The sequence below is a fragment of the Thermobia domestica genome, chromosome 3 (genome assembly GCF_964235325.1).
Source record: "Thermobia domestica chromosome 3, izTheDome1.hap1.1, whole genome shotgun sequence".
In the NCBI taxonomy this organism is placed as follows: domain Eukaryota; kingdom Metazoa; phylum Arthropoda; class Insecta; order Zygentoma; family Lepismatidae; genus Thermobia; species Thermobia domestica.
In genome coordinates this window covers 157,972,549-157,999,263 of record NC_137456.1, presented here as the reverse complement: position 1 = coordinate 157,999,263, position 26,715 = coordinate 157,972,549, and the positions used below count along the sequence as shown (strand labels likewise).

The window sequence follows — 26,715 nt, the reverse complement described above, 5'->3', positions numbered from 1 at the left end:
ACACATTAACAATATTATTTCACCGTCGGTTTCTTTAGCCCATGGAACATACCCGTAGATTGTTTATGTTAGTCCATAATATGTATATAAACTGATATTATTCGTAAAGTTTGGTAACTGAACGACTGAATTAAAAATTTACAGAACGACTGAAGTGTTTTGAACACATGGGTTAACATTTAAATTAACAAATAGACATGATAACACAGTAATGACAAACGACTTGTAGTTCTAATTCGCTGATTACTGAATGAAATGAAATGAAATTTCTAGATTCACGTCCCACGTATATGCTCTGCAGGTCAAGAGAGACGGATGATTAATGGAAATTAATGCTTATGAAATAATTGCTGGGATAGTCATGTGGGAGGAAACGCCAGAGCCACGAGAAATCCCATGAATACAATGTTCTCCACTTTACACACATGATCTGGGATCGAACTAGGGCCCCTAGCACTAAAAGTGAGCTCTCTGCCACTGATCCCCCGTGTCCTCTGATTTACTGAATGACTACAAACATTTGTAATATTAAGTGACGAATAATATATGCAACATTCTACTCCAGTGAGGAAGCAATATAAGGAAAACCAATATACACTAACGAAACTTATAAACTAAACAAAGGGCTAAGCTCTTCAAATATTTGTTTATATTACTTTTTTCCTTGTCTACCTGAGAAAACGTACAAAACGCAATGCTTTTATGTTCTAATGTTTTGCAAGTGTACCACCATATACCAAACATTACTTACTCAGAGCTGACCAGAGAAATAATATATAAATATATTCATGTGTTTAGAATACTGTTATGTGTGAGGTTATTGAAAAGAAAAAGTGAAGTTTCAAAATAATAACACATGGGATACTTAATGAATTTATGCTAATATTTCTCTTGTTCAGGCTCGAAAAATTCCAGGCTCCAGGTAATAATGGCGACTAGAAATCCGAGTCTGATTCTTACATAGTCTAAAACCAAACTATGTAGGCCCATATATGAAATTGTATTTCGATTATTACAATACGGAATTAGAACTGGCCCCTAGCTCAGAAGAAAACTTTTCGAGCACTCCTCTTGTTCATTGTGCTCTTTAGGCAGCCTAATCACACGTGCAACTAATCTGTTTCTGTTCGCTATAGCTGTCTTCAGCTCCAAACCAACGTGATAACCACGAAAGCATTTTCCTTGTGGAAGTATAGTAAAACAGAATTAGACGATATATAATTGGCAATGTGTGTGTGTGGTTCGGTCACTAGATGTAGCGATCATTAACTCTTAGACAATGGGCTACTTGCCCACCAAATTTCGTTCAGCTGGATTCGACCAGTAATTACTGAGAAATAAAGTAAACATACAAGCAAAGCCGAGCCTGTCCCTGGCCAAACCCGGCCACCAAATATAGAAATCTTTATTCCTTAGACGATACTCACCAAATTTGGTTTAGATCTGACCAGTGGTTTCCGAGAAATAAAGTAACATACATATTCACATGTAGTAAAACTATAAGCTTTCGTATGCTTACGCTGAGAGCTAGTAAATGCAAATCTTTTTCGGCTGTTTCAGGTCTCTATTGCAAGTGAAAGTACCAAATTGCCCTACATACGATTATGTAAATGAAATATTTTAAAGAAAGATAATGATGGCAGGTTTTAACCTTAATGTGCATTCTTCTTCATGTTCTATCTTCAACAACTGCATCGACTAAACCATTTACAGAAGTGTCGAGAATAATTTAAAGAGAGTTTTATGTACACTACTATTTGAGAAATGTTATCAAACAAATGTTTTATATGTTCCTAAGGAAACGCATGTTACACTGCTTGTAGCAAGTCCTCAAAACATAGACTCTTCCTATTGAAGCTCTGTTATGGATAAGGAGGCTACCAACCATATCCCATATATCTTGAGTGGGCGACATGTAAGATGACCGTGCAAGCTAGGAAGGAGCGATACTTGTCATTTATCGAAGAACGCCAGCACAGTTTGGGATATAGTTGACCGGGCATTGTCCTTCTGGTATATGACATCCGGAACTGTTTGAAGAAAGAGTATGTCCTCGGCCTCTTACAACTTCCTTTGTATAGCGGTAACTGTTGAGTTACCTTCACTACGTAGCTGCTGAGATCTCGTAGTGTACCCCGCACCATCACAGCTGCAGTTCCGATCAGCAGTTCACACTGGTTGATTGTGCTCATCACAATGTGCGGCCACCATTGTAGAATTCGTCCAGAAGTACGACTGTCTGTCACTCAGCATGCCAGCGATGATAAACATGCCCCATCTTAGCCTGAGGCATTTGTGGCTGTAGATCAATGGAAGCCGACGCAAAGGCATGCATATTGCCAGTACAGCGTAGGCCATTGGCGCAGACAGATCCACAGCAGTTCCGTGCTTCAGCATTGAGCTAAAACTATTCATGACGCTGTACGGTCCGTCACGGCCATGTGGATAAGACGTTTGTCATTTCAAGCTGGGTCACATTGCATTGCCGACTACATGATCGTCGCTGTGTACTCATATTTTTTTTTTTTTTTTTTTTTGTCCAGTGCTTCCACTAACAGTCAGTGACATACGCGTACTAAGTTCATGGTACAAGAAGCCGCCTTTCCATAGGTTGACCATGCGGCCCCGTTCGCAAGCAATCATCTGTTTGTTACACTCTTTGACGTCGACGAGGCATAAAGATTTGCCCACACGTTTCTTGTTCACTTGTCCACGGTCTGGGGTGTTACTACGCACAACGAACGAGGAAGCTGCTGCACTCACGCATATGGGGGATCCCGCTAAAGTTATACTCCGTAAGTCGTATCCTGTCGTACATCGTCTCATTCGCTCTTGGTGGTTCAATTTTTACGAATGGCAATGTGTAACATATTAAACATAGGTTCGGTTGAACTGATGTTATTTTAATAAATAAGCATTGAGTGATTTGTTAAATTTATATTAGCACTTTTTTAAATCATTGTTTTACAACGATGTGCTAGTATCTACTTCATTTTGTGGTGTCAGTATTTTCAGTGTAGTCCTATACTAGATAGTTATAGACGATTTAAGCTTATAGTATATATTGCAAAGCAAAAAGAAGTGTGTAGTATAACCGTTTAGTTATATTCCGCAAAATGTGGTTGTTAACCATTAGGAATTGTTATTAGGTTTATATATATTCGTTTATTTCTCGTCTTACATGGGCACAGACTGCGACATTAGCAGCGTTAATTGATCAAGTATTTCATACTCTACCAGCAGTTTACTTCTCTTTCTTCCTGCGGGCCGGGTAAAGAACCAGTTTCCAAGATGGCGATGCAGCAAGAAAAGGATTCTATGTGCAGCGTTTTGAATTGTCCAGAGTTGTGATTACAGTACAGCGACTTTTCGTTCATTGTTTTAAAAAGAGGCACAATACCAATATAACAGAAGCAGGTGGTGTGGACTGTTTGTGTAAAAGCAAGAGTTTTAATCGACTTCATGTATGTTATGTCAGTATTGAAAAACTACGTGAACCGTGACCCCGCAGGTCAGTAGCTAAATAAGCAAGGAATTGGGTATGTCAAAAACTACTGTATAGAAAATGCTATGCAAAAGGCAATTGGTGCAGACCCATACATCAGCAAAGTGAATAGATGTGACTTTTGGGAGTAGAGCAGTTGAAAGTGAAGGGGAATCGTACAAATAGTCACTGTCTACGATGAAGGCACATTCCACATCAATGACAAAATAAATAGACAAAATGTTCGTATCTGGGAAGCCAAACAATCACGAGTGTGACTCTCCAAAAGTCAAATGTTTTGGGGTGAAAGAACTTGACACGTTTTTCTTAAGTGACTGGCGATCAATTTCTGGACATGTTGGATAACTGGTTGTTCACCCAACTGAATACCAACTACGATGATTACATCCTACAACTGGACGTAGCTCTCCGACATCATTTTCAGAGGGATGTACGAGTGCTTCTTAATCTTATTCTACAGCGCTAGGTCAGACGTTCTGGAGATGGAGACTCTAACCCTCTGAGTGGGCCACCTCGTTCGCCGAATCCTTAACCATGCGATTTTTGCGTATGTATGTTCGTTGGAGACAGCCTTTACTTTCCATCATTGTCCACACCTATTCAGGAACTTCGTTGATTGGACAGGTCGTGCACTTCAATCTATTATATAGCGAATGTGCTGCACCGAGCCTGGGATAAAATTGACTATCGTTTGAATATGTATCGGGTAACCCAGGATATACGTTGAAAGATAGTAATTAACGTATGAAACTTAATTGTTGCTGAGCTGATGGTAGATATTTTGCTCGTGTAAGGCAGGAAATAAATTTAAATTTTGAAACCGTACATTATTTGTGGAAAAAAGGAATTTCGAAACAGGAACGGAAAAGAATTTTCTAGAAAATAAAGGGAATCTCACACTAGAAAAAAATAGTCGATCAGCGCTTTCGTTAAATGCTTAATTAGATAAGATGATTTTCTTTACTTCACGTGCCTGTCTGATTACTCGTTTAGCGAAAGAACTTATAGAGTACTTTTTTTTTTATCTAGTGTGTGTGTGTGTAATTTTTTTCACTATTTTCTGGTAAATAATTTTATATATATTCTGATAATTACAGTCGGCTACGAAATGACACTATATATTAGAGTGGGTCGAAAAAAAATCATTTTCTTTTTTTCGGAATGCTCTAGTGCAAAAAAGTTGTCTATTGTAATAATAAAAAAATCGACATAACAAAAATTAAAATCGGTTAATATCTTCCGTTCGCATATTGCACTTTAAGTTTTGAAAATTGCAAAAATTGCATATTTTATATAAATTTTTAAAATTACTTTGAACTTTTTAACATAAAGACGCTCTACCTTTTTTTTTTAAACCTTTTGTAAGATTTAAAGAACCTAAATAAGTTAAATTCTGTTCAATAATGTTACATTTTCCGTTCACGCAAGGTCTGAGAAAAAACTGAAATTTTACAATTTTCGGAAATTTTCACTGTGCAGCTCTTCGCTCGTTTTTCTAAAACAAAACTACCCAGAACTCTTCACATGGAGGTGGTTGCACGTCTAGTTCCACCCATACCCTACCCAACCAACCATCCAATTGTTGGGTGTGCTATTTACACTATATTTACAACTATTTACATTTTACAATATACTATGTAAAATATTTTTCATACAGTAGAATTTTTGACTTACTGTATATTTACTCTTCCTTTTTTATATCTACATACATTTAAAGTCTGATTTTATAAGAAATGAGGCGTAACTGATCTAGACTTGAGTGTTGCTAGGATATAGCCATCTCTAACTTCATGTCCACATACTTTTGTTCGAGGTTTCTGTTACATGTTTGACACACCTCTCCACAGCCTGGATGTCACAGGGGAAACTTTTGTATTTCTCTGATAGGTGTAGTGTCAGACTTGATGAATGATTTTGTATCATCTTCACTTAGGTTGCCCAGAATTGAAGGAGGATACAACACACAAGAATTCCAATTAGTAATTTCAAAGTAATAGGAAGCCTGAAAGTTTATATTTGGTGGTACAAATTTAGAAGAATGTTTTGGGGGGCAATTTGTTTTGCTTTTAAGATTTCTGTTACCAAGTTTGCGAATATGTTCTTTGTAATCAACTAGCATTGCTAACAGAAGATTCTCTGGGTGTGCAAAGAACGCATTTTGTTCTATTATTGGGTCGATAACTTGAAGTAACTCGTCAGATAAATATCGTGTTGTTTGGATTACTTCAAAGATATCTTTTGGCCGTCAGCAAAGTATGGTTCTTTTTTATGGCAAACCAGATAGGCATGTATGATTTCAAAATTAACTATTTCTTTTAAGTTTTCAGATAGATCTGACGATCTTACATACAATCTAAGGACTCGGTTTGCTGCAGTTAGCCGTCTGAAATGGGACAAAGGATCAGGGCCTTGTTTATCAGGTCGTCTGAACAATGTACCGAAGTAATTACTTTTGAAATGTCCAATAGATATTGTTGGTCTTTGCTCAGCAAATTCCTGTCTATATCAGGAATCGAACAAGTTATGGGTTCATAATCGACCACAGAAAGTTTTTCACAGCAAAAGAGCTACTGCTCCATTGGCTAGTAAAAGATTTAGGCCCTGTAATATGACCATCAATATGTAGAAAAATATGGTGAAAAAGAAGCTTATTAATAAGCAGGAAGCATATGCTCCACTGTAGCAGGCGTCCTACATGATTTTCTACTCAGTGGATGACACCGTTCTTCCATGCAGTGTTAGTTACAGTGCCATCACACACTACTACTTCTAGTTTTTCAATTGACATTGTTAGTTCAAACAAACAAGAAATTATGCTTTGAGTTATATCATTTGATGAACTTGAGAAAGGAGATACATGTCCAATATAAGGTGACTCAGGTTCCTAGATAGGAGAATAGTGTTCTTCTTGCACAATTTTATGAAATTGCTTGGCATTTAATTTTTCTATGACCAAGGTGTCATCTTTTCGTCCTTCAAAGAAGAGACCCAACTTTCCTCGAGAGGTTCTAATACGACTCTTTTCCTTCTTATTTTACACTTATCAACTACATAGGAAGAATCTGTATCAGTTATCATCCCATTATCTCGTAGAACACTTGACGCTATGACAGCTGTTGCCCGATCAGAGACTCCGAACCGATCACTGTTTAGTGCTGTTGCACTAACAAGTAAGGGACCATAAGGTTGTCGCGCAAATCAGATGCAGACATACACCATCTGATTGAGCATGAAAAGATATGGAGAACACAGAAATTTAAGGTGCTAAGGGCCATAGGTAGAGATGCAAAAAAGCCGGCTTTTTTGAATCGATGGTTTTTTTCACATAAAAAGCCGGCTTTTTTGGGAAAAAAACGAGAATTTTGGAAATTTTGGCTTTTTTCATTTTCATGATTTTTCTATCTAAATAGCTTTCTTATAGTATATTCTATACTTAGATAAGAATTCCATGACCTAAATGCCATATTTCGCTCTAAAATTCACCATCAAGATGGATGGAGCACATGTTTTACGAATTAAAGCTAACATGAAGAATGTAGTATTTGAGGGCAATTTTAGAGGCTATTTAACTTTATTTTAACTTTTGAGTTATCGATATTTTTTCTTCTCGATATCATTTCAGTTTGTCGTCTGTTTCATTTCTAAGAGCTTAGTACTCTAGCTTCTAACGCAGATGTTAAACTTACGTTTTTCTATATATCCGTCAAAGCGTACATTTTTCAATATATCCGTCTAACCGTACTTCCACATTTCTGTTATACTGTAGCTGTGCAACGATTTAGCAATAATCTTCCGGATACAACCTTGAATACTAATTTATACAAATAATCAGTAGCGGATTTAGAAACGTACTTTGGGACGGGTTTCTCTGATTGTTTCATTTTCTAAAATCTCCTAATTTTATTTGGGAGGAGCTTGAAGTTTATGAGTACAGGCATAACTAATACTGTATTTCGTTTCGTTTATATATTTAGCGATAATCTTCCGGATACAACCTTGAAGATCATTTTATACTGAGAATCAGTGGCGGATTTAGAAAAGTATTTTGGGAGGGTTTTTTTTCTTACTAATGTTTAGTTTTTCTAAACATTCGTAATTTTTATTTGACGGCAGCTTAAAGTTTATGAGTAAAGGCATAACTAATAGATATTTCGTTTGTTTTAGACATTCCGTAATTTTGGGGAACAGGCTTCAGTCCGAAAGACCGCCCCCGCTAACCCTCGCAAAACCGTCACTGCTGGTAATTAGTAATAATAACGATTTAAAAACAATAAGAAATGAAGTCAGCCAACTCACAGTACACGCACTATTTCTACTTCATAGATGGAATGAAGAAAAGTTTTGTCAGAATGGTCGAATGCTGAGTTGAATTCCGGACTTCTCGATAGAAGCGCAAAAGCTCCAGTCAATCATGTTTGTTGTGCAGTTGTATTTATCTTAACTTAAATATATTCCGTAGTCCTTTTTTTTTTTTGTGTGTGTTGGTGGGGTGGGGAGAGTTCCATAATGATATGAAGGGTGTGAGCCAAGAACATGGTAACTATAACAAATTTTCAATTGCTGAGTTACGCAGCATCAGATAGGCAGCAACGCATACCGCTTCGTTTAATCCCTCATGTATAGACTTATGTGAAAAATCAGCTTTCCGACTTTCAAAATGGATTGTGCAGCAGAAAATTTCTAATTTCTTAAAATAGTAAAATTATGGGTTACCATGTTCTTATCTCACACCCTTCATGTTCAATCCCTCTTGTTAAAAATACAGAAAACTTGAGGACTGAATAAACCGTGATGGTGCTTATATAAAACTGTAGAATTTCAAGAATATACAAAACCAAAAGCTCTAGGTGTGCAGCCTTTAAGTGTATCATATAAATCTAAGTATTTTTCTTATGTTTTATTTTAATTTTATTTTGTAACAAAAAGAGGGTATGGAATATTTTGAAGTAAAAATACTACATAGAATTTTGCTACTTATTTGAGTATTTTTTTAAAAGAAGTATTTACTTTTAGGGTTGGCTGGTTTACACCAGCTGTTTTTCTTTTTTTTAAATAAACAACTGGTTTAAACCGAAAAAAAAATAAAAAAGTACGAAAAATGCGAATCATGTGAACTTCATGGTGACGTTTCCATACATCAAACCATCTGCATTAATTTTATTTCCCTTTCACCTTTTAATCAAGGTGTCCCATGTTCAATTCTCGGTCGAACCACAACCCTTCTTTCATGCGTAAACAAAGTAGTGGTTCGGATGTCACTTTAAGCGAAAGTCTTCTCCTTGATAACCTCGGTATTACGTAAGGATGTTAAGCCTGAACATACGAAACGAAACTAAATTGTATATTTTGCATGCCTGAATGCCTGTTGTTTTATAAAGAAGCCAAGGTTGCTTAAATATACTGATATAAATTGACAAAATTTATCGATTGCCTACGTAGCTTCCAACATTAGCTTGGATTGTACTTTCAATGATATGTACGCACTAAATTTGTAATTTAATACCTCAGTTTTAGCGTACTGATTATGATACGTTGACCTTTAAATTTTACATGCAAAGCAATAACAGGATTTTCCCGTTATTGTTTTACATTTAGAGTACTGACGGGATTTTCCCGATGGCTAGGGCGGGAGTTTCTCAATTTAAGAAATTTACTAACCGGACTTCTTTAAGCTTATGTGACCTCTTCCAGCATAACCCCGTTGTTGCATAATAACACCAAGGCGAAACAAACTTATTTCTGTCAATATGTAATATAAATACATAAAACAAAATATCTAAACCCAAAAAAACCTGTTTAAACCAAAAAAGCCTAGTTTAAACTCCCACCAAAAAACGGGTTTTTGGCATTTTCAAAAACAACCATGGCTCTTGCCAACCCTGCTTACTTTTGTATGTAGGAGGTTAAAAAAAATCTTATTATATACATTGGTCAATCCTTTGGAATTCATAATGTAAATATGTTGAGAAGTAAAACTGTTTGAAATATCTTTTCGAAATTCATGGTTTATTTTCGAGGTTTTATATTATTATCGGCATCAACCACTAATTAAATGACTTTTTGTGTTGTAGAGAAGCGAAACAAAATCTGGTTTATCAATTTAAAGCAGAATTTTCAAAAAAGCCCAAAATTTCCCAAGCAAAAAAGCGAAGCAGAAAAAACCGAGTTTTTTTTCCAAAAAAGCCGGTTTTTTTCCGAGCCCTTGCATCTCTAGCCATAGGGAGCGGAGCGAGGAAAGAGGAAACATTGAATGTCGGCAAAATTGAAGAAAGTCAGGAATGATGGGAAAAATTAATTTCGAGCAAACAGGGAAAGAAAGTCAACCAAAAAACGAAACTAAACATAACAAGGGCATCATGAACGAAGAAAGATCATAATCAGGGTTGCCATCCGCACCGCGGTGTTGCCAACGCTGCATAACATTGATATGGATGATATAGCACAGTATAGCAATTCATGCACAAGGAAAAATATTAGTAACACAAAAGACAATTGAAAAGACTCTGTACACGTGCGTAAAAAGGTTTAACGTAGTCGTGGGTGAATATTGCACCCGCGTGAATACAAAAGGAGGAAAGTAGAGAACAGTACGCACCATTTGTAGTTTAATTGCAGTTGACGTGAAGATCACGAATGAATGCGTGGTCAACACACAAACATTTCTCGCAGTGAGCACAGCGGATGAAAGAAAGCTGGTCACACGCGTCTCTGCAGCATTCCTCTATGAGTCCTTTTTCAAATCAATATGCAGAAGGTGTTTCAAACTGTCCAGGATGTTCATTGGAGTAGCCACATTTGAAAAACGCAAAGCGTATCATCTTTTGGAATCGCCTAGAGGAAAACTGGTAATGAACAAATGACTGAAGGCGGAGAAAGTTCTCACGTTGCCACACATTAATACTGGAGAGCACTAACGTATCTGTGATGAAGTTCACCATGTTTTTGAATGGACGAAAGAAGAACATATCAGCAGGTTGTATAAGGCCTGTACATTTCGGAGGAATCAGCATTTTGTAGAACTGAACACCGTCGGGAACTGTCATGTTGTAAAGAGTGTCATCCTTGTTTGGAGTCCAGGAGTCAACCAAAAGCAAAACACGATCCTTACGCTGAAGGTCCGGCCACAAAACTTCTTCCAAGAAGATTTGTAAATCCCGTTTGGTCAGATTCGCTGCTCTTCTTGCATATGCTTTCACATTGGGGAATTCAGCGACCATCATCATCATCATGGAACGATGCTCCCAAACACTCTCGTTTCTGTGTTATCATGTGTACCCCCTTCACTTTCATGTCTATATTTGTCCTCCCTCATGTACATTATTCACTCGCGACTATCGTTAAACCTTTTTACGCACGTGTACAGAGTCTTTTCAGTTGTCTTTTGTGTTACTAATATTTTTCCTTGTGCATGAATTGCTATACTGTGCTATACCTTCCATATCAATGTTAAGCAGCGCTGGCAACACTGCGGTCCGGATGGCAATCCTGATTATGATCTTTCTTCGTCCTTGATGCTCTTGTTATGTTTAGTTTCGTTCTTTTGGTTGACTTTCTTTCCCTGTTTGCAAGAAATTACACTTTTCCCGTCATTCCTGACTTTCTTCAATTTTGCCGACATTCAATGTTTCCTACTTCCTCGCTCCGCTCCCTATGGCCCTTAGCATCTTAAGTTTCTGTGTTCTCCATATCTTTCCATGCCCAATCAGATGGCGTATGTCTGCATCTGATTTGCGCGACAACCATATGGTCCCTTACTTGTAAGTTGAATTCTCTTCTGTCATTGTGGCCTTCCAGTCGATGTTCTTGGTTTGTGTTCATCTTCCTCATACTATGAAACCTGAGAGGTAGAACTATGTCTGTATTGATCAATTTCTGAGGACCCTCTCAATTTAGAAACCTCTTCTCTACTCAGTGCTCGCTGAAGATTGCGAGGTTTCCGCTGGGCCTTCAAATATTTATGCTTTGTAACTGTTTTGTCAATAGATTCAATCCAGTATGATTCAATCCGCATATAATTAAATCCAGATCAAATCAGTTCAATAAATGTCAAATTAGTTCTGCTTCTTTTTTTACTAGCCAAATTAACGAAGAATTTCACAATGAAAATTAAGAAATATTGATAAATTTCTGTTTATTCTCAAACCTTGCGCGAACGGAAAATGTAACATTATTGATCAGAATTTAACTTATTTAGGTTCTTTAAACTTTAACCCTAGATTAGGCGCGTGGGTGAAGGTGTCACCCAGTGATATTTATCTCAAATTTGCAACACTGTGCGTTGGTATTCGGAGTCGCGCCTTTCAGTAGTTGAACGTTAGTTGTTGTTGTTTGTTATGGCGGCAGTAGTACACTTCTGTTTACCGTGTACAGTTTGTAAGAAATAAGTTCTCTCTGCAGCAGCGTGTTTGGGTGACAATTGTCAACCACGCGCCTATATACGTAACAAGTAACATGTCAAAACGCCGGAAGACAGAGATGACAAAATATAAGAATGTCGTTCTACAGTGGCTTGAGGAGGAAGAGGAGGAGTTTATGGTGTGTTCTGATGAAAGTGATTATGAAATTTATCACGTGAGTGCAAGTGACCATAACACTGAGTCGGAACAAGATGGTCCATGGTGTAATATTTTGATCTAAAAATATGCACTAATATGCACTAATCCACTTTGTATCCTGAAATTCAATACCAGTTCACCTCAGTTGTCACGAAGTATTTTTTTTTTTTTTTAATTTGAGATATTGGCTGGGAAATGATTAAATCTCAGATACAACGAATATGCTGTATTCCCCAAATTACACTTGAAATTAGGAAGAGAGGCGACTGTGACTGTTACTTGATGTTGAGGAAGAAGAAATGCTCAATGTTAAGAAGCCATATGCTCCAGAGGATGTTGACACACTTGTGGAAGAGGGAGAGCCAAAACTAAAAGGCAGAGGTGCTTGATATGTAAGAGATGGATGAGTGGAGGACATCTCAAAGACATTTGTGTAACATGCTTGAAATCAGTCTAGTAGTCATGAAACAACAGTCTGTTGTATTCAGTACAACGCTGTGTGCAACCAAAACTATAACCTGTGATTAACATTTTATCAAATAGATGAAAGAATCGTCATTTAAAGATGATTTTACTTACTCTAGTTACATTTTAATAGGTGGGTGACACCTGTTACCCACGCGCCTAATGGCGCAACCCAAACGTACGCACCTAACGCAGGGTTAAAAAAAGGTAGAGCGTCTCTATGTTAAAAGTTTGAAGTAACTTACAAAAAAAAAGCGATTTTTGACATTTTCAAAAAATAAAATAAAATAAGTGCCATGCGCGAACGGAAGATGTTAACCGATTTTAATTTTCTTTATGTCATTTTCTTCTTACATATATATATATATACACACACACTTCAAAATTGGATCTCTCTCAAAAGCTGCTAAAAATACGAAGTTTTCTTCAAATGATAATATTTTAAACGTGAAGCCGGAAACGTGGTGTTAAATTGACTTAGCCCCGCCTTATACACACGGAAAAGAAAGTATTTTTCAATTGACAAATTTTCTATTTCCCAATAACTCGGGAACAAATGAATTAATCTGGATCTTCTTATCGTTATGCTTAAAATAGTTATAACTTGATAACTAGCCAAAATCGGTACTCTAATAGATTAATTTATTCTTGAGTTATTAGGAAAAGAAATTTTTTTTCAACTGAAGAATACTTTCTTTCGTGACTGTACCTGAGTGTAATTAGTTGCGTATCCTTAAAAAAAAGAAAAGAAAAAAAAAGAAAAATAAGGATCTTTAAGGAAAAAAGATCCATTATTTTTTCTTATATTTTAATAATAATAAAACTATATATTTAATAATACTAATCTCAATTTGTACTTATCCTGTCTTTTTCTTTTCATAGGATTTGGAAATGATTCGTTTTCATCTTATTCAGGAAGTCATGCAAAGGAATCTAAATCTCCAGCAAGTTCTCCAAGTGAAAGAAGTCGTGAGTACATTGAAGGAAAACCTATCTTTGGAGAGCAACAGACGTTCTGGAATGGGTCACAACATTCATTCCGGAGCAAGACGCGTGATCCTTTTGGCTACAGAGCTGGGAGAGCTCTGTTTACCGGTCAAAATGAAGAGGAATCAGTAGCTTGTAATATAGCACAAAGCCAAGTAGTTAGTTACGAAGAAACGTATAGTAATCGGAATCTGCCAGTTGAAAGTGTATCAAAGTTGGAATATAGTTGTGAGGAGGAGAAATCTTATGTTAGTGCAGAGAATCGAACAGTTTATGGTACTCAAAATCCATTCTTTGGATCGGATCGGTTAACTAGTTATGAATACAGTCAATTTTCTAACAAAAAACAAAGTTATTCGTTTTCTGGTGACCGACGTCAGTTCTTAGCTCATGGCTCATTTGTTAGTGATCAGTTGCCCAGAAGTGGCACGCGATCAGTGGATGGGAATCAGTTTCAATTCTCGAAAGACAATAAGTCATATGGAAGCAGCGAACATGAGTTACCCAGAAATGTTGCAGGGACATTCGGAGATAGTTATCAATATCAGTATTCGAAAGAACCTAGATTACTTAGTAGTGGCGAGAATCAACTTCAAAGAAACAATAACAATCCATATCAGTTCACGAGAGACGATAGAATGACATTTGGCAATGTTGCACATCGACTCCACAAAGGAAATGAACTACCATTGAACAAAAATCAAGTTCAACTTCCGAAAAACGATATATCATTTGGTGATAGTGAACATAAGTTTTATATTGACCGACATCCATCACTTAACATTGGTCATATTCCTTCGCCTGGTAATATACAAAATCGAATATATAGTGCTAATAAGCGAGACCCACGCCTAGCTAAGAGAGAAATAAGTGATGTTGATGTAAAACTAGATAAAATGAAGTCAGAGTAGGTTCGTGGGCTAAATATGTAATGAAATGATATAAGCTCATCTCCACTTTCTTTCGCTTTTATATTCCTATGTTTTGAGACTCGAGCAAGAAATGAACATCAAATTCTGTTTCTTGGAGATGTATGAAATAAGAAATATAAAAAGGAAAATGTAATGACGTAAAAACATGAATAAGTGATATTTAGAATAAGCATTTAATCATTTAGAACAGTGAAGTACCATTTACAAAGAAATATCTTTCTAATGGTTGTACAAACCGGCTAACATACAAATGAACTGCCATTAGTAAGGGGATTGATTGTATCCACTAAAGTAGGCTTTTCTTCTTACTGTAGAAGTATAAAAACTAGTCAGTTTTCCTCTGCCCCATGAGTGGTGTAGAAGAATAATTAAAAGGGTTTCACGTAAAACAATAGGATAGCAGGTGAGGTCTGTGTCAGAGTGCTAATATCCCTAAGTTCGGCCCAGATCATAGTAATACAACCTAAGATATTATAATGAATAATAACTGTGTAAGTGAAATTTGCATCGTTTTCCCCCCTATTATAACCTCAGTATATGCATGTCATATACGTAACTCACTTTTTATCTTCTTGGAAGATATTATCTCTGTATTTCATCATTCTAGCTGTAGTTCACGTTAATCACAGAGAAAAATTGACTCATATTTGTAATAATTAATAAGTTTCGCGCTTACCTTAATTACGTCTAACGAAATTATATCTACAACTTCGGTAGTTCTCGCTACTGTTTTTTAATAGAACTTACTCGCAAATACATCTAATCACTGCACTTAGAAGTTCTCGTACTTACCACGTTACTGCCTAGTGTGGCCTTGCCTTCGAATTAGTCCTCTATGGCATTCACACACTCCTGCATTGGTTGCTGGCATTGTTGGTAATAATACTGGAAGTTCTTTGCTGTGAGTTCAAGTAGGACGTCTGTCGTTTTCGCGTTGACTTTTTCAACCGAGGCCAGGCGTGTTCCTTTGAGGCCAGACTTAAGTCTTGGGAAAGAAAAAGTCACACGGTGCCAGACAATGAATATGCGGATGTTCAATGACAGTAATATTTTTACGCGCCAAAAATTGCGAATCAAACACAACCCTGTGTCGGTGCGCTGTCCGTCAGAATCTATTCATCTCTGCATAATTGAGGCCTCATTCACCTTACTTTTTCGCGATGTCTGGTCAAAACCTCAATGTAGTGCTGATTTTCTCAGTAGGAACCCGCTCACAAACATTACAATTTGATGAATGTTAAAGAGCATAAGCAGAATTGCCTTCAATTGTGAGCGTGGCTTTCTTCAAGGAGATCCGGAACATTTCCACTCTTCTGGTCGTAGGTAAAAATCCATAGATTGTCGAAGGTGGTTACATTGATCGACATCCATCACGTAATATCAGTCATATTCATTCATATAGTAGTAGTACACAAAATTGAATTGAATATTGTATAGTGCCAATAGCTGAAACTCGCGTCTGGCCAAGAAAGAACCAACAAGTTTGGTTCATTTTAGATGCGCTGTAAAATGTTTGCACACAGTTCTTGACGGCACTCTCTTTGTTTCTGAGAGATAATTTTCGACATAACCATGGCACAGATTTTGTTCATATTTAATTCTGGTAATTTACCGAACAAATTTCCTATCTAATTCATTTAGTCATTGTCCGCACACTCAATCTTCAGTCATTTGTGATCACCTTGAGTACTCTGTTATGTTTGTGTCAGCAAGATTGCTGCCTGCTTGAACGATCATTGTCTACAACATGTGCTTCTCCTTCGAGAAGCGTTTATGCTACTGAAAGACTTGTATTCTCGACATCACCGTTTGCGTCGGTGAGCATTCGGAATGTTTCAGTTGGCGACTTTTTAGTTTCACAAGGAAGATAATGTCAGTCCATTGTTGAACTTTCAAACTATCCGTTTTCCGACACATCGCAGTTATACGTGTTCACGGAATGACATCTTACTTGAAACTGCCGCAGTTGGGCGAGACTTCATGCAGGGGAAGGATGGTGCTTCAATACAATTTAATGCATTTGCTTCCGTTTATGAATTAAATTCCAATACGATATATCTCTCTCTCCTTTTTGCTTTTTTCTTCACTCCTTGTATTATTATTAGGTTACTGTCGAACTTCGTATTGAATTATGGAATGTAGACTAGAGGTGCTTGTAACCCAGTTCTGTTGAACAAGGAAAAGCAAAAAATACCGAAATCATACATACTTAGCTTTATTAGCATTAAGGTAAATGAAACACTTATCACTGTTAATTATTTTGTTTTTTATGATACAGGTAATTAAACAATACAGGTCTCTTTCACTTGGATAAGAACGGTACACTGAACAAACGTGTTCACCTGTGATTGTTTTTCGTTTCAAATAGAGATGCAATGGTTTGGGATAAACCAGCTGATTTTAGGTTTATCCCAAACCATTTATTTAGATAGGTATCAATAAAAGAGGAAACAGACGATTTTTTTTAACACAGCAGATCCTCTATAGATGTGAATTCTATAACGCACAAAGAGCGAAAAAGGTAACTGGACCGGGACTCGAACCTGGGACCTCCAGCATGCCGTGACGGCGTGTTAACTACTACAATACCCAGAACAGCCACCCACTGTCGAGGTCGGTGCTCTCCAATCAGACAACGTGGGTTGTACCATAGACCACTCCTATGCTTGGACAACCCTGTGTCCATATACTCGGAACAGGGCCGCGGTGGCTCAGTGGTAGAACGTTCACCTCTGGTACATGGGGTCTCGGGTTCAAACCCTGCTCCCGCCAAGTGAAATTTGTGGTGGACAAACACCGTGTGCGTGGGTTCCCTCGGAGTTATCCCGTTTCCTTCCACTTTCTTCATTCCATTTCATTTATTTCTCATCATCACCGTCTCCTTTAGCCTACTCGACATAACAGTAAGACTTAAAACTCAAAGATTTCATTTCATTTTCATATACTTGGAACAGTAAATTACTTTTTGTGGGCATTTCAAAATAATTAACTTATGCCGTGTTATAGTATATTTATTTATGAAATACGAACAAAATCACTCGGACTGTTTTTTTGAGAAAATCTTTTCGAAGAAAGAATCCAAGTCTAAATTACTACTTTCGGATTTTTCATAGAGAAATTATTTTACAGTAATACTGGGTTGTAATAAAATATTGATTGCTGAAATATAAACGAATTCGTTAGCGCTGTTTTCGAGATGATCGCAGTTTTACCCTCTAATAAACTTCACTGATGTTTGAGGATAGGAGGATGAAAAAAAAAAAAAAAAAACTGACGGTACCTTAAATTCAGTTTTCTCCAATCACACTTTTTTCTTTTTCTCCCCACCCCCCACCCCCCGATCCCCCATCATTTCTCGAAAGTGAAGAATCATAAATTCCTTTTACTTCATCCAGAAACTACTCATAAAAATAATTTTCCTTTTCTTGCGTAGCAAGACTCGGATGACGGATTCAGTGTTGAAGTGAAATATTGATAAAATATGCTTGTAATGAATAGTTATAATTCAAAATGAAAGTAACTTTATTTTACATATGAAATTCATATATCTCGGGGCCTTTGTATGAGTCACATTTTATTACTATAGTTAAAGTCAATTGCTACTCGTAGTTTAAGAATTACTCTACAGCATCTTTGTTTTCCGTTGAAAGCGTGATTATACTTATACTACGTGGGACTGATCCGGGAAAATGCGTTGCCTATCTCGATGACACGCCATAAGTAAGTTTTTGTTTCCATTTTTTACCTTCTGAGTGCGCAGCAGGATACATACGTGAGTCGTAATATATGATTTGCTAATTTTTCCGATCCGGTTATGCTCAGCCCATTTCCCCCTCGTGTATGTCTTTTCAAGCCAGAGAAATTGTATACAAGGTAGCTCCTTCTTTCTTTCACGTAATCTTTTCATTCTTAAATTTCATACACACTGCGGCAAAAAAGAAAAAAAAAAAATCTGATGATTTTAATTAATAATAATACACTTATTACACAATATTGTACATGTTTATTTATTCAACATATTAGGATACATTTCTCATTTAACACCCATTTTACAAAAATCTTGAAAAAGTCTAACTTTTGGAGATGACTTCATCCAAATAGTTATATATTCCTTGTCATGTTGCATAATGGTCTGCTGGTTTTCATTGATGCCTAGCAATGCGAGTAAGTGTAATAGGGAGAAGGAGTATCGCTTGGCGCATGCAATCCCAGTTCACTAGCCATCGAGCTGTGGTTGTGTGAGCATCGTGCATTTGTTGTGAAAAGTGGTGAGTCTTGCATTGCGACTTAGCGTCAATTCCACCAACACATCAGTGTAGGCCGAAGAAGACATATTCCATCCCGTATCACAATTTTGTTATTGGTGAAAAGCTTCAGTAATGCAGTCAAAATGGGGTTTGAGGTAGACATTTAGAATAAAAAGATGGAATCTTCTGGAATTTGTTCGTGATCTCTTCCTCATTAACCTCCAGAAAATAATAATAATAAAAAAAAAAATCCAATGGTGGGTTTTCCGCCATTTTGAATAAATAGTCTGCCATCTTGGATTTCTCACATGCACTTAGTTTATGTCACATAACTTCTAAACTAATTAACGTACAAGGATGATTCTTTCTTTATTATACTTCTAATATTATAGGCAATGTAACAAGTTATTATCACTTTTCTACGAGCAACCATTTTTGCATGACTTTAGGATAAAGTGAAAAATTTGGATCTGTATTGGGGAACACATTCTTTTCATTACCTCATACAATTTAACAGATTAGAAATATGAAAAAAGTGCTCGAATAAAAGTGGAAATTTCATAAGCTTTAAAACGCTGTATATGTTGTCACTATATACAGTGTCAGAGATGCGCAAAAATCATCGGACTGCGCACAATTTCTGTAGAAACATATGAATGAATCACTTAACATGAAGAAAAATATATTTAGTGATTTGAGATGGCTTTTTATTGCAATTTCCGGTAAGTATCAACAAGTTGGGAAGTCCGGCTAGTTTAATAAATAGTTTGTAAACAGTGGCGTCGCCAGGGGGTGCGTAAGAACCCTGAAAATAGACTTCCGCACTATCTTTCTTTATGTAGGCCTATGTGTCATTTCTGGTTTCGAAGGGAGGTACGGACTTCCCCCTTGGCTACGTGCCTGCGCGTTACCAAAAGTTCAGTGTACCTTAAAGTTTTATCTATTAGCGCTCGAAAATATAAATTTAGGAACAAATAAAAGTAGTGATTTAAACAAGGGATTAATTATTAAAAATGATGGAAAATATACCTACCGGCTTTTATAATTGTATTTTTGCTAGATTTTTCTGCGCATCTATTAAACTGCTAAAACTTAAAAGTATTGAAGTTATAAAAATGAAGACAATATACAGTGATTACTAGTTGAATTATAGATACCTACGTAATAGCGTGAACACCACCTTTCGCTTTGATAACCGCAGCTACCCGCCGTGGAATGGACTCCACGAGGCGCCTGAAGTGTTGTTGTGGAATCTCAATCCATATCTGCTGCAAAGTCTCCCACAGAGCTTGCAGATTAGTAGGAAGAGGGTCCACAGCCTAAGGCATCGTTCTATGGCGTCCCAAATGTGTTAGATCGGATTGAGGTCTGATGACCGTCTTGCCAGGGAAGTATTGCCAGATCAGAGGAGTGCTCATCAAACCAGTTTGCTGCCATCCTAGAGCGGTGGGCCGGCGCATTGTCTTGCTGCAAGATGAGGTCACCACCTGGATGTAGCAGCCAAGCAAATGGTATGACGTAGTCGTCCAGAATATGGTGGTAGCGTTTACCTGTGAGGGACTGTGTTACACGTGTTAGGGGAACCATTTCAGTCCACGTAAACATTCCTCAGATCAGAATACCATCTCTACCGGCCTGCAGAGTTCCCTGCTGTCACGATGGATCCATTTCCTCCTGCGGTTGGCGATGCACTTTTATCGGTTCATCGGCATGTACCAATGTAAAACTGTCCAGGCAACCTTTTTCCACATTTCCACGGTCCAGAGGCAGTGTTCCTTTGCCCATGCTAGACGTTGTTTCCTGTGTTGTGCTGTTAGAAGGGATACTCGCATGGGTCGATAGCTTCTGTACCCCATGGCGAGCAGGTGGTTGCGAATTGTTGCTGCTGCTGACACGGCGCTGTTGTCTTGCATTGAACCTCTCCGCGATTTGACGCACTGTGGGCTGTCTATCGGTTGTTACGATGCGGGCCACACGGCGTCTACCCCTGTCGTCGACACACCCCTGACCGCGGTAGTTTGCCCGTGTGGGTTTGGTTTTACCGGAAGCCAGGTACTCACGATACACCCTTAATACAGTTGCCTTTGAATATCCGAATACCGCAGCCACTTCCGAAATCGAGCCACCCAATCGTGTGGTCCCTACGATTTGACCACGGTCAAATGCACTCAAGATCCTTCGTCTTGTCCATCACACACTGCACTGACACTGATACCTTGAGAGGATGTACACGGCAGCAGTACCTTCGCGATGCATTTCATTCACATGCACTGGTGGAGTCTCTGTAAGGCGGTTTCTGCAACTGTCCTACTGTCTCTAATTCAACTGCTGATCAATGTATATGGCACCTTGCGATGATAAATGAACTTAAACAAAAGTTCTAAATAGACCAGTGTACTTTGAGACTTACTTTTTTCGATTGCGTTTTGCAGTTGAATGCCCACAGTTTTCGTTAACTTCTTTCTCAAAGAAGTTAGTTTTGGTCAGCTTCATCATCACTTCCTTCATCTACATCTTCAATTAAAGTAGTACTATTACCACATCCGTGCCCAGTACTCTGCGCATAAAATGATGTATAATCTAGCTCTCTTCTTTTGCACCCACAATTGTTTCCGCAGTTCGCCTCGCAGTTGCATGCTATAAACCTTAACAAATTTTCTGGAGCAGGTTGTTCAAATGTCACGGGAAGAAGGCAATCACTACAAATTCTCCAGTCCCATTCAGTTGCAGTCATCTCTTGATTTTTCCACTGCTAAACTTGATAGAGCACATGGAGACTATACTGATTTGCAGCAGTTGTTGTTGGAGATAGTACTGCCAAGTTGAAAGTGTCACTAATGCGTTGTTTGGATACAATCTTTTTATGCAGAATCGTGTACAATTCAGATTTTCTTTCTCTGCACATCTATATAACGCTAAGAACATTTTTTTTTTTTTTTCAGCAGCTGCCACATCATCAGCAGATGATGTTTGGATTGTTGAAATCATCCATTTTTCGATGCAGTTCATTTTTTCCTAGTATTTTGTACGTAACTTTTTTCCCTTTACTGTGTGGAGCAGAAGTTGTATCACAACCAGTGAAGGCATGGAGAAATAAAATGCAGTTCACCATATCTCCCAATGCTCTCTGAAGTTTGGTACTGCTGTATATCTTATGTTGTGGCTTCGAGCCAGGAATAAACATGTAAGTCTCAGCTGTTGCGAGTGCTACCATCGGAACCAAAATAATTGAATCTTCTCCCACTATTACCGATAAGCCAGATTTTGCAAGATTTGTTGCGATTAACATAACTAATGTGTCTGCATCTCCAGGTGATTGATGTACGGTACAACCAGATTTCTCGAGATATTTCGTCAGAAGTAATATCAATTCGGATTTGTTCTTTGTGTTAGAAAGAAATTCCTGTTGAGATAAACGAACAGCGTGGATGTTATCCTTAACAATTACGCGTATTCATGGTTTCTTTGTTCATGTCTAGTGTTTTATATCTTTACGCTAGGTCCACCATCATAACCATCAAACACAATACATTATTTACCATAGTGTTTTGTGATAAACTATACATATTGCTCATATAATTGGTCGCAAAAATTATGGAAAACCAACAACTAGAGTTTTGGGACTGTTTTAGTATAATATCAATACATATAACATATTCTAACAGGTTTATATATATATATATATATATATATATATATATATAAAATTAAGTTTGATCGATTTTTGTTGTAAATGCACTGGACAGGGCTATTTATACAAAAACGAAGAAAACCCGCAACTGGATTTTTATTTTGCGGGAACTCATCAGTAAAATATATTTAAATAGATTTCATCTTTTTAAAACGTTTATCTCAAACACTAATTTCAATGGGCACGCAGGCCTACCTACAAAAAGATAGTGCGAAAGTCTATTTTCAGGGTTTTTGCGCATCCCTTGGCGATGCCACTGTTTACGAACTATTTATTTAACTAGCCGGACTTCCAAACCTGTTGATACTTACCGGAAATTTCAATAAAAAGCCGTCTCAAATCACTAAATAATCTCTCTTTTTCTTCATGTTAAATGATTCATTCATATGTTTCTACAGAAATTGTGCGCAATCCGATGACGTTTAAAGTTTCATTGCGCATCTCTGACATTGTATATAGTGACAATATATACATCGTTTTAAAGCTTATGAAATTCCCAACAACTTTTATTCGAGCACATTTTTTCATATTTCTACTCTGTTAAGTTGTATGAGGTAATGAAAAGAATGTGTCCCCTAATACAGATCGAAATTTTTCACTTTATCCTAAAGTCATGCAAAAATGGTTACTTGTAGAAAAATGATGATAACTTGTTACATTGCCTATAATATTAGAAGTATAATAAAGAAAGAATCATTCTTGTACGTTAATTAGTTTAGAAGTTATGTGACATAAACTAAGTGCATGTGAGAAGTCCAAGATGGCAGACTATTTATTCAAAATGGCGGAAAACCCACCATTGAATTTTTTTTTTATTTTCTGGAGGTTAATGAGGAAGATATCACGAACAAATTCCAGAAGGTCCTATCTTTTTATTCAAAATGTCTAGGTTTGGCCCGTTTCTGATGTAATTTGACTGGACTATAGAGAAACAGGTTTAGCTCTAAAACGGAAGTCAGTAGGTCGTCCAAGGTCAACCACCAGAAAATATTAAGCACATAAGACAAACTGTCAATACTTGGTTGGCATACCCGTTTCTAAATATTAGTGTCTATGATATCTTTAGTGGGAATGCTATGTTGAACGTAACAAACTATGCACATTGGATGAACGTAAAGCGACCATTTGCCTGGAAATGGTTTTCATGCGAAAATTAATATTGGAGCTTCGGCAGGGAAGAAATGGACACCAGTCTTCTCCAAAACCTAAGACTTTGTTTTCAAAACTTTTCTTAATGCCTGTTAAGTGGCACATGTGCCCCAATATGTTGCATAAATAAACATGACTTATTACACAATTTCGTTATCACTAAGCACCTTATAATGTCCAACAGATCATCTTGCTGCACCTCGTGCAAAATTGATTTGAATTTAATTATGTTTTGGCAGCAACTATAAGATTACTAAATTTGTGTGTTTTCTATCAATATGTTTAATTTTGATTGCTACATAATCGTAAAAGAAATCTTGAAACTTTTACTTTCGAAATGGATGGATGATCTCATTACACTTTTTATTACTCTTCAATTGCGTTTATATCATTCACAAAAGTTCATTCTCACGTAAATGATTTTTAATTATTTTTAACCGTTTATTCATTCCGTTCAAATTCTTGTTTTCTAACATTTGGTATCTGACTTCCCTATGTAGCCGTGTGGCTGGAGCACTCACTTTCGATCAGGGTTGTTGAAATTTTCCCCAGGGAAAAGAAGTGTGTGTTTGTAAAGCACACAATAAAACCCAAAAAAATTCACCCCTCAAAAGTTGGACTGAAATGATGATAACCTTAATGTGGTTATAATGCTTTCTTCAATCATGTTTCTCAGTACACGCTTAGTTTCAGAATTGGTTTAAAATATGTATCTATCAAGAAGAGATTTCTAGAACATAGTACCGTTAAAAAAGAATGCTTGGGAATTATGCATAACGAATTTTGTTCGCTCTTGATCAGATCAAACTCGCTGTAATGACGTTTAACTGTCAGCTGGGACAAAAAGTAATGCGACTATTTTTCCTTTGTTTTCACAGTACATACTCGAGTATTAATACAAATAAATAATAACATACAAATACACGTGTCAGTTAATTATAAGTCAGAAACGCGTCACCTAAAAAAAGGAAATTACTAATAACTTTATTTTTTCGTAACTACATTTGATAGTTATACACATACAAACAAAAACGAGTTCCATTAAGAAGGACACAAAATCTTCTCGTATGATAATTACAAATGCGCATTTTTTCTTTCTTTTTTAATACCATAATTATATCAACGACTACAAATGCTTCACTTAAAAAGGAAAATCACCAAAGATCTACGATTGATTTTCAGATTACTAGATTTGGATAATTATGCACACTAAAACGAAAAATAGTTTCATTAAAAAGGAGATCGGGAAACTCCCGAATTATTTTTTTGTATCTGCTAAAGTATGTGACTCTAGTATTTTAATCGTAAAATCTATTGTAAGAAAGGAAATTGGCAACTGGAAATTATATATATATATTTTCCCAATATTTCAGTACTTAAAAAAAATAATTTCTTTAAAAAAATAAAACGTCCCTAATAACGCCGCGTTTCTTCATCTCTCGCTCCTGACATTGACTTTTCGCTCGCCTATCCAGTATTTGCCTGGCATGTTTTGAGATAAGCTAAAGGAATCTTCAGTCAAGACGGCTGTCCCAGCGATTTGAATCTTGAATGTACAAGGTATTTTTTTTCGCAATCTATAATATATAGAATTACTCACTTCAGTGTTACTCTACAAAAGTGTCCACTTCCTAGAAATCGGAATATAAGCGAGTGCCAATAGTGCAAAATGTCTCCCACGAACGCAGATGTGGTTTCACGGATTCCCTTTGTGCGAAAAAGGAATTCCATAGTTTCATGTGTACAAGAAAACATGAATGCTTGTATGCTGTCTTGGCGAAACTGTTACACAATTATTATTATTTTTAATTAAAACTTGCTTTGTTCAGAGATTTTTATTTTTATTTCTTAAGTTAGGAAAGTAAAGCAAAGTTAATATGAACCACATGCTTAAATGGTATTTTTAGTGGGAATACGGCTTTAAGTGCGTGCAAAATTTGATACAACCGTATTTTGCATAACAAAACCCAATTTTATCCAATAAAATCCACCAGACTGGGTTTTCGATGCGCATGATCATAAGTTCAAGTCCTGCTTGACTTGTGTTCCATTTTAATAAGTTTCACCCTTCATAACCTTGACGATGCACTAGACGTAAACTAAACCACCTGCGTCTCGTTTTTTATCGTGAGATCCTGTGAACCCGAATGGTTTGAATGCTTGCTTGATTGCAGGTGATTCGGTATTCGTTTTCTAATGAGAATTTAGTGCTCGTTAGCTTCAGGACAGAATATGAAACATAATACTAAATTCCAATCAAAATTACTTTTCCAAACTAACGTGTTACGAATTAAAATATTTCTATATCATTTGTCTGATGAGTCCACCACGCTGGTCTAATGGCTAGCATGTCCGCCATTGGTACACGCGATCCCGGAATCAATTCCCGGTGGGAGAATCTAAAAATATTTGAAGCATTACCTGATTAAACTTTAGCTCCATTCTCATATAACCTTAATGCTGGTAAGGAGCGCTAAATGTTAACAAACAAACATTTGCGTGACTTACTTTTCTAAAATTATATTCTGTTACTGTAATCTTACCTAGAAAATTTATTTAGATTTAATTTTTATATAAGTGCAAGAAATTTAATCTTATTATTATTTAGTGCCAAGAAAGTTGGCTGTAAGATACCTCGATTGTGAGCAACCACTATCTTTCATAAATTTCAGTATCTGCAGTATCAGTTAGACTTTTGTAATAAGTCACTTACGTCAATTCACAGTTACGTAATAAATCTCGAAAATTGCAATATAGCTGTATATCAAATCTTATCTTAATATAATTAGAAATATATATTTTATATTTTTATAGTTTATATCCGAATAAATACTACTGAACGATGTTCCATTTATAAAATAATAACTATGTAAATAATATTTATATACATGTTTGTTTCAATAGAGATAGTTCTGGATTCTGTTCTCAGTGAGAATCCAGCGCTTGTTAGCTTGATGACAAAATATGAAACGTAAAACTATATTCCTATTAAAGTTATTATTTTTCTAAACTTTTGTGCTATTATTTATAAGATTGAATTTAGTAACTAGACAAGATTCGACTTTGTGATTGAATGTAAAATTCTACCAATGTATTTCACTGTATATATGTATATATATTTACAGTATCTATACGGATATACTGTATTGTACGTTTCCTGCTTAGTTAAGAGAAAAAATAATAT

The 26,715-nt window shown here is 36.6% G+C and overlaps 1 protein-coding gene across 8 annotated transcripts in view; it reads left to right on the top strand.

The window, feature by feature from the left end:
* The window catches only part of LOC145680831 (ATP-dependent RNA helicase A-like), a 189,649-nt gene extending 164,729 nt beyond the window's left edge, over positions 1 to 24,920 (top strand). For all 8 annotated transcript variants that reach the window (XM_081751929.1, XM_081751927.1, XM_081751930.1 and 5 more), the window contains one exon: positions 13,408 to 24,920. In XM_081751929.1, the coding sequence (XP_081608055.1) occupies positions 13,408 to 14,423 (1,016 nt within the window). In that variant the 3' untranslated portion in view covers positions 14,424 to 24,920. The remainder of the gene's footprint in view (positions 1 to 13,407) is intronic.
* The last annotated feature ends 1,795 nt before the right edge of the window (positions 24,921 to 26,715 follow it).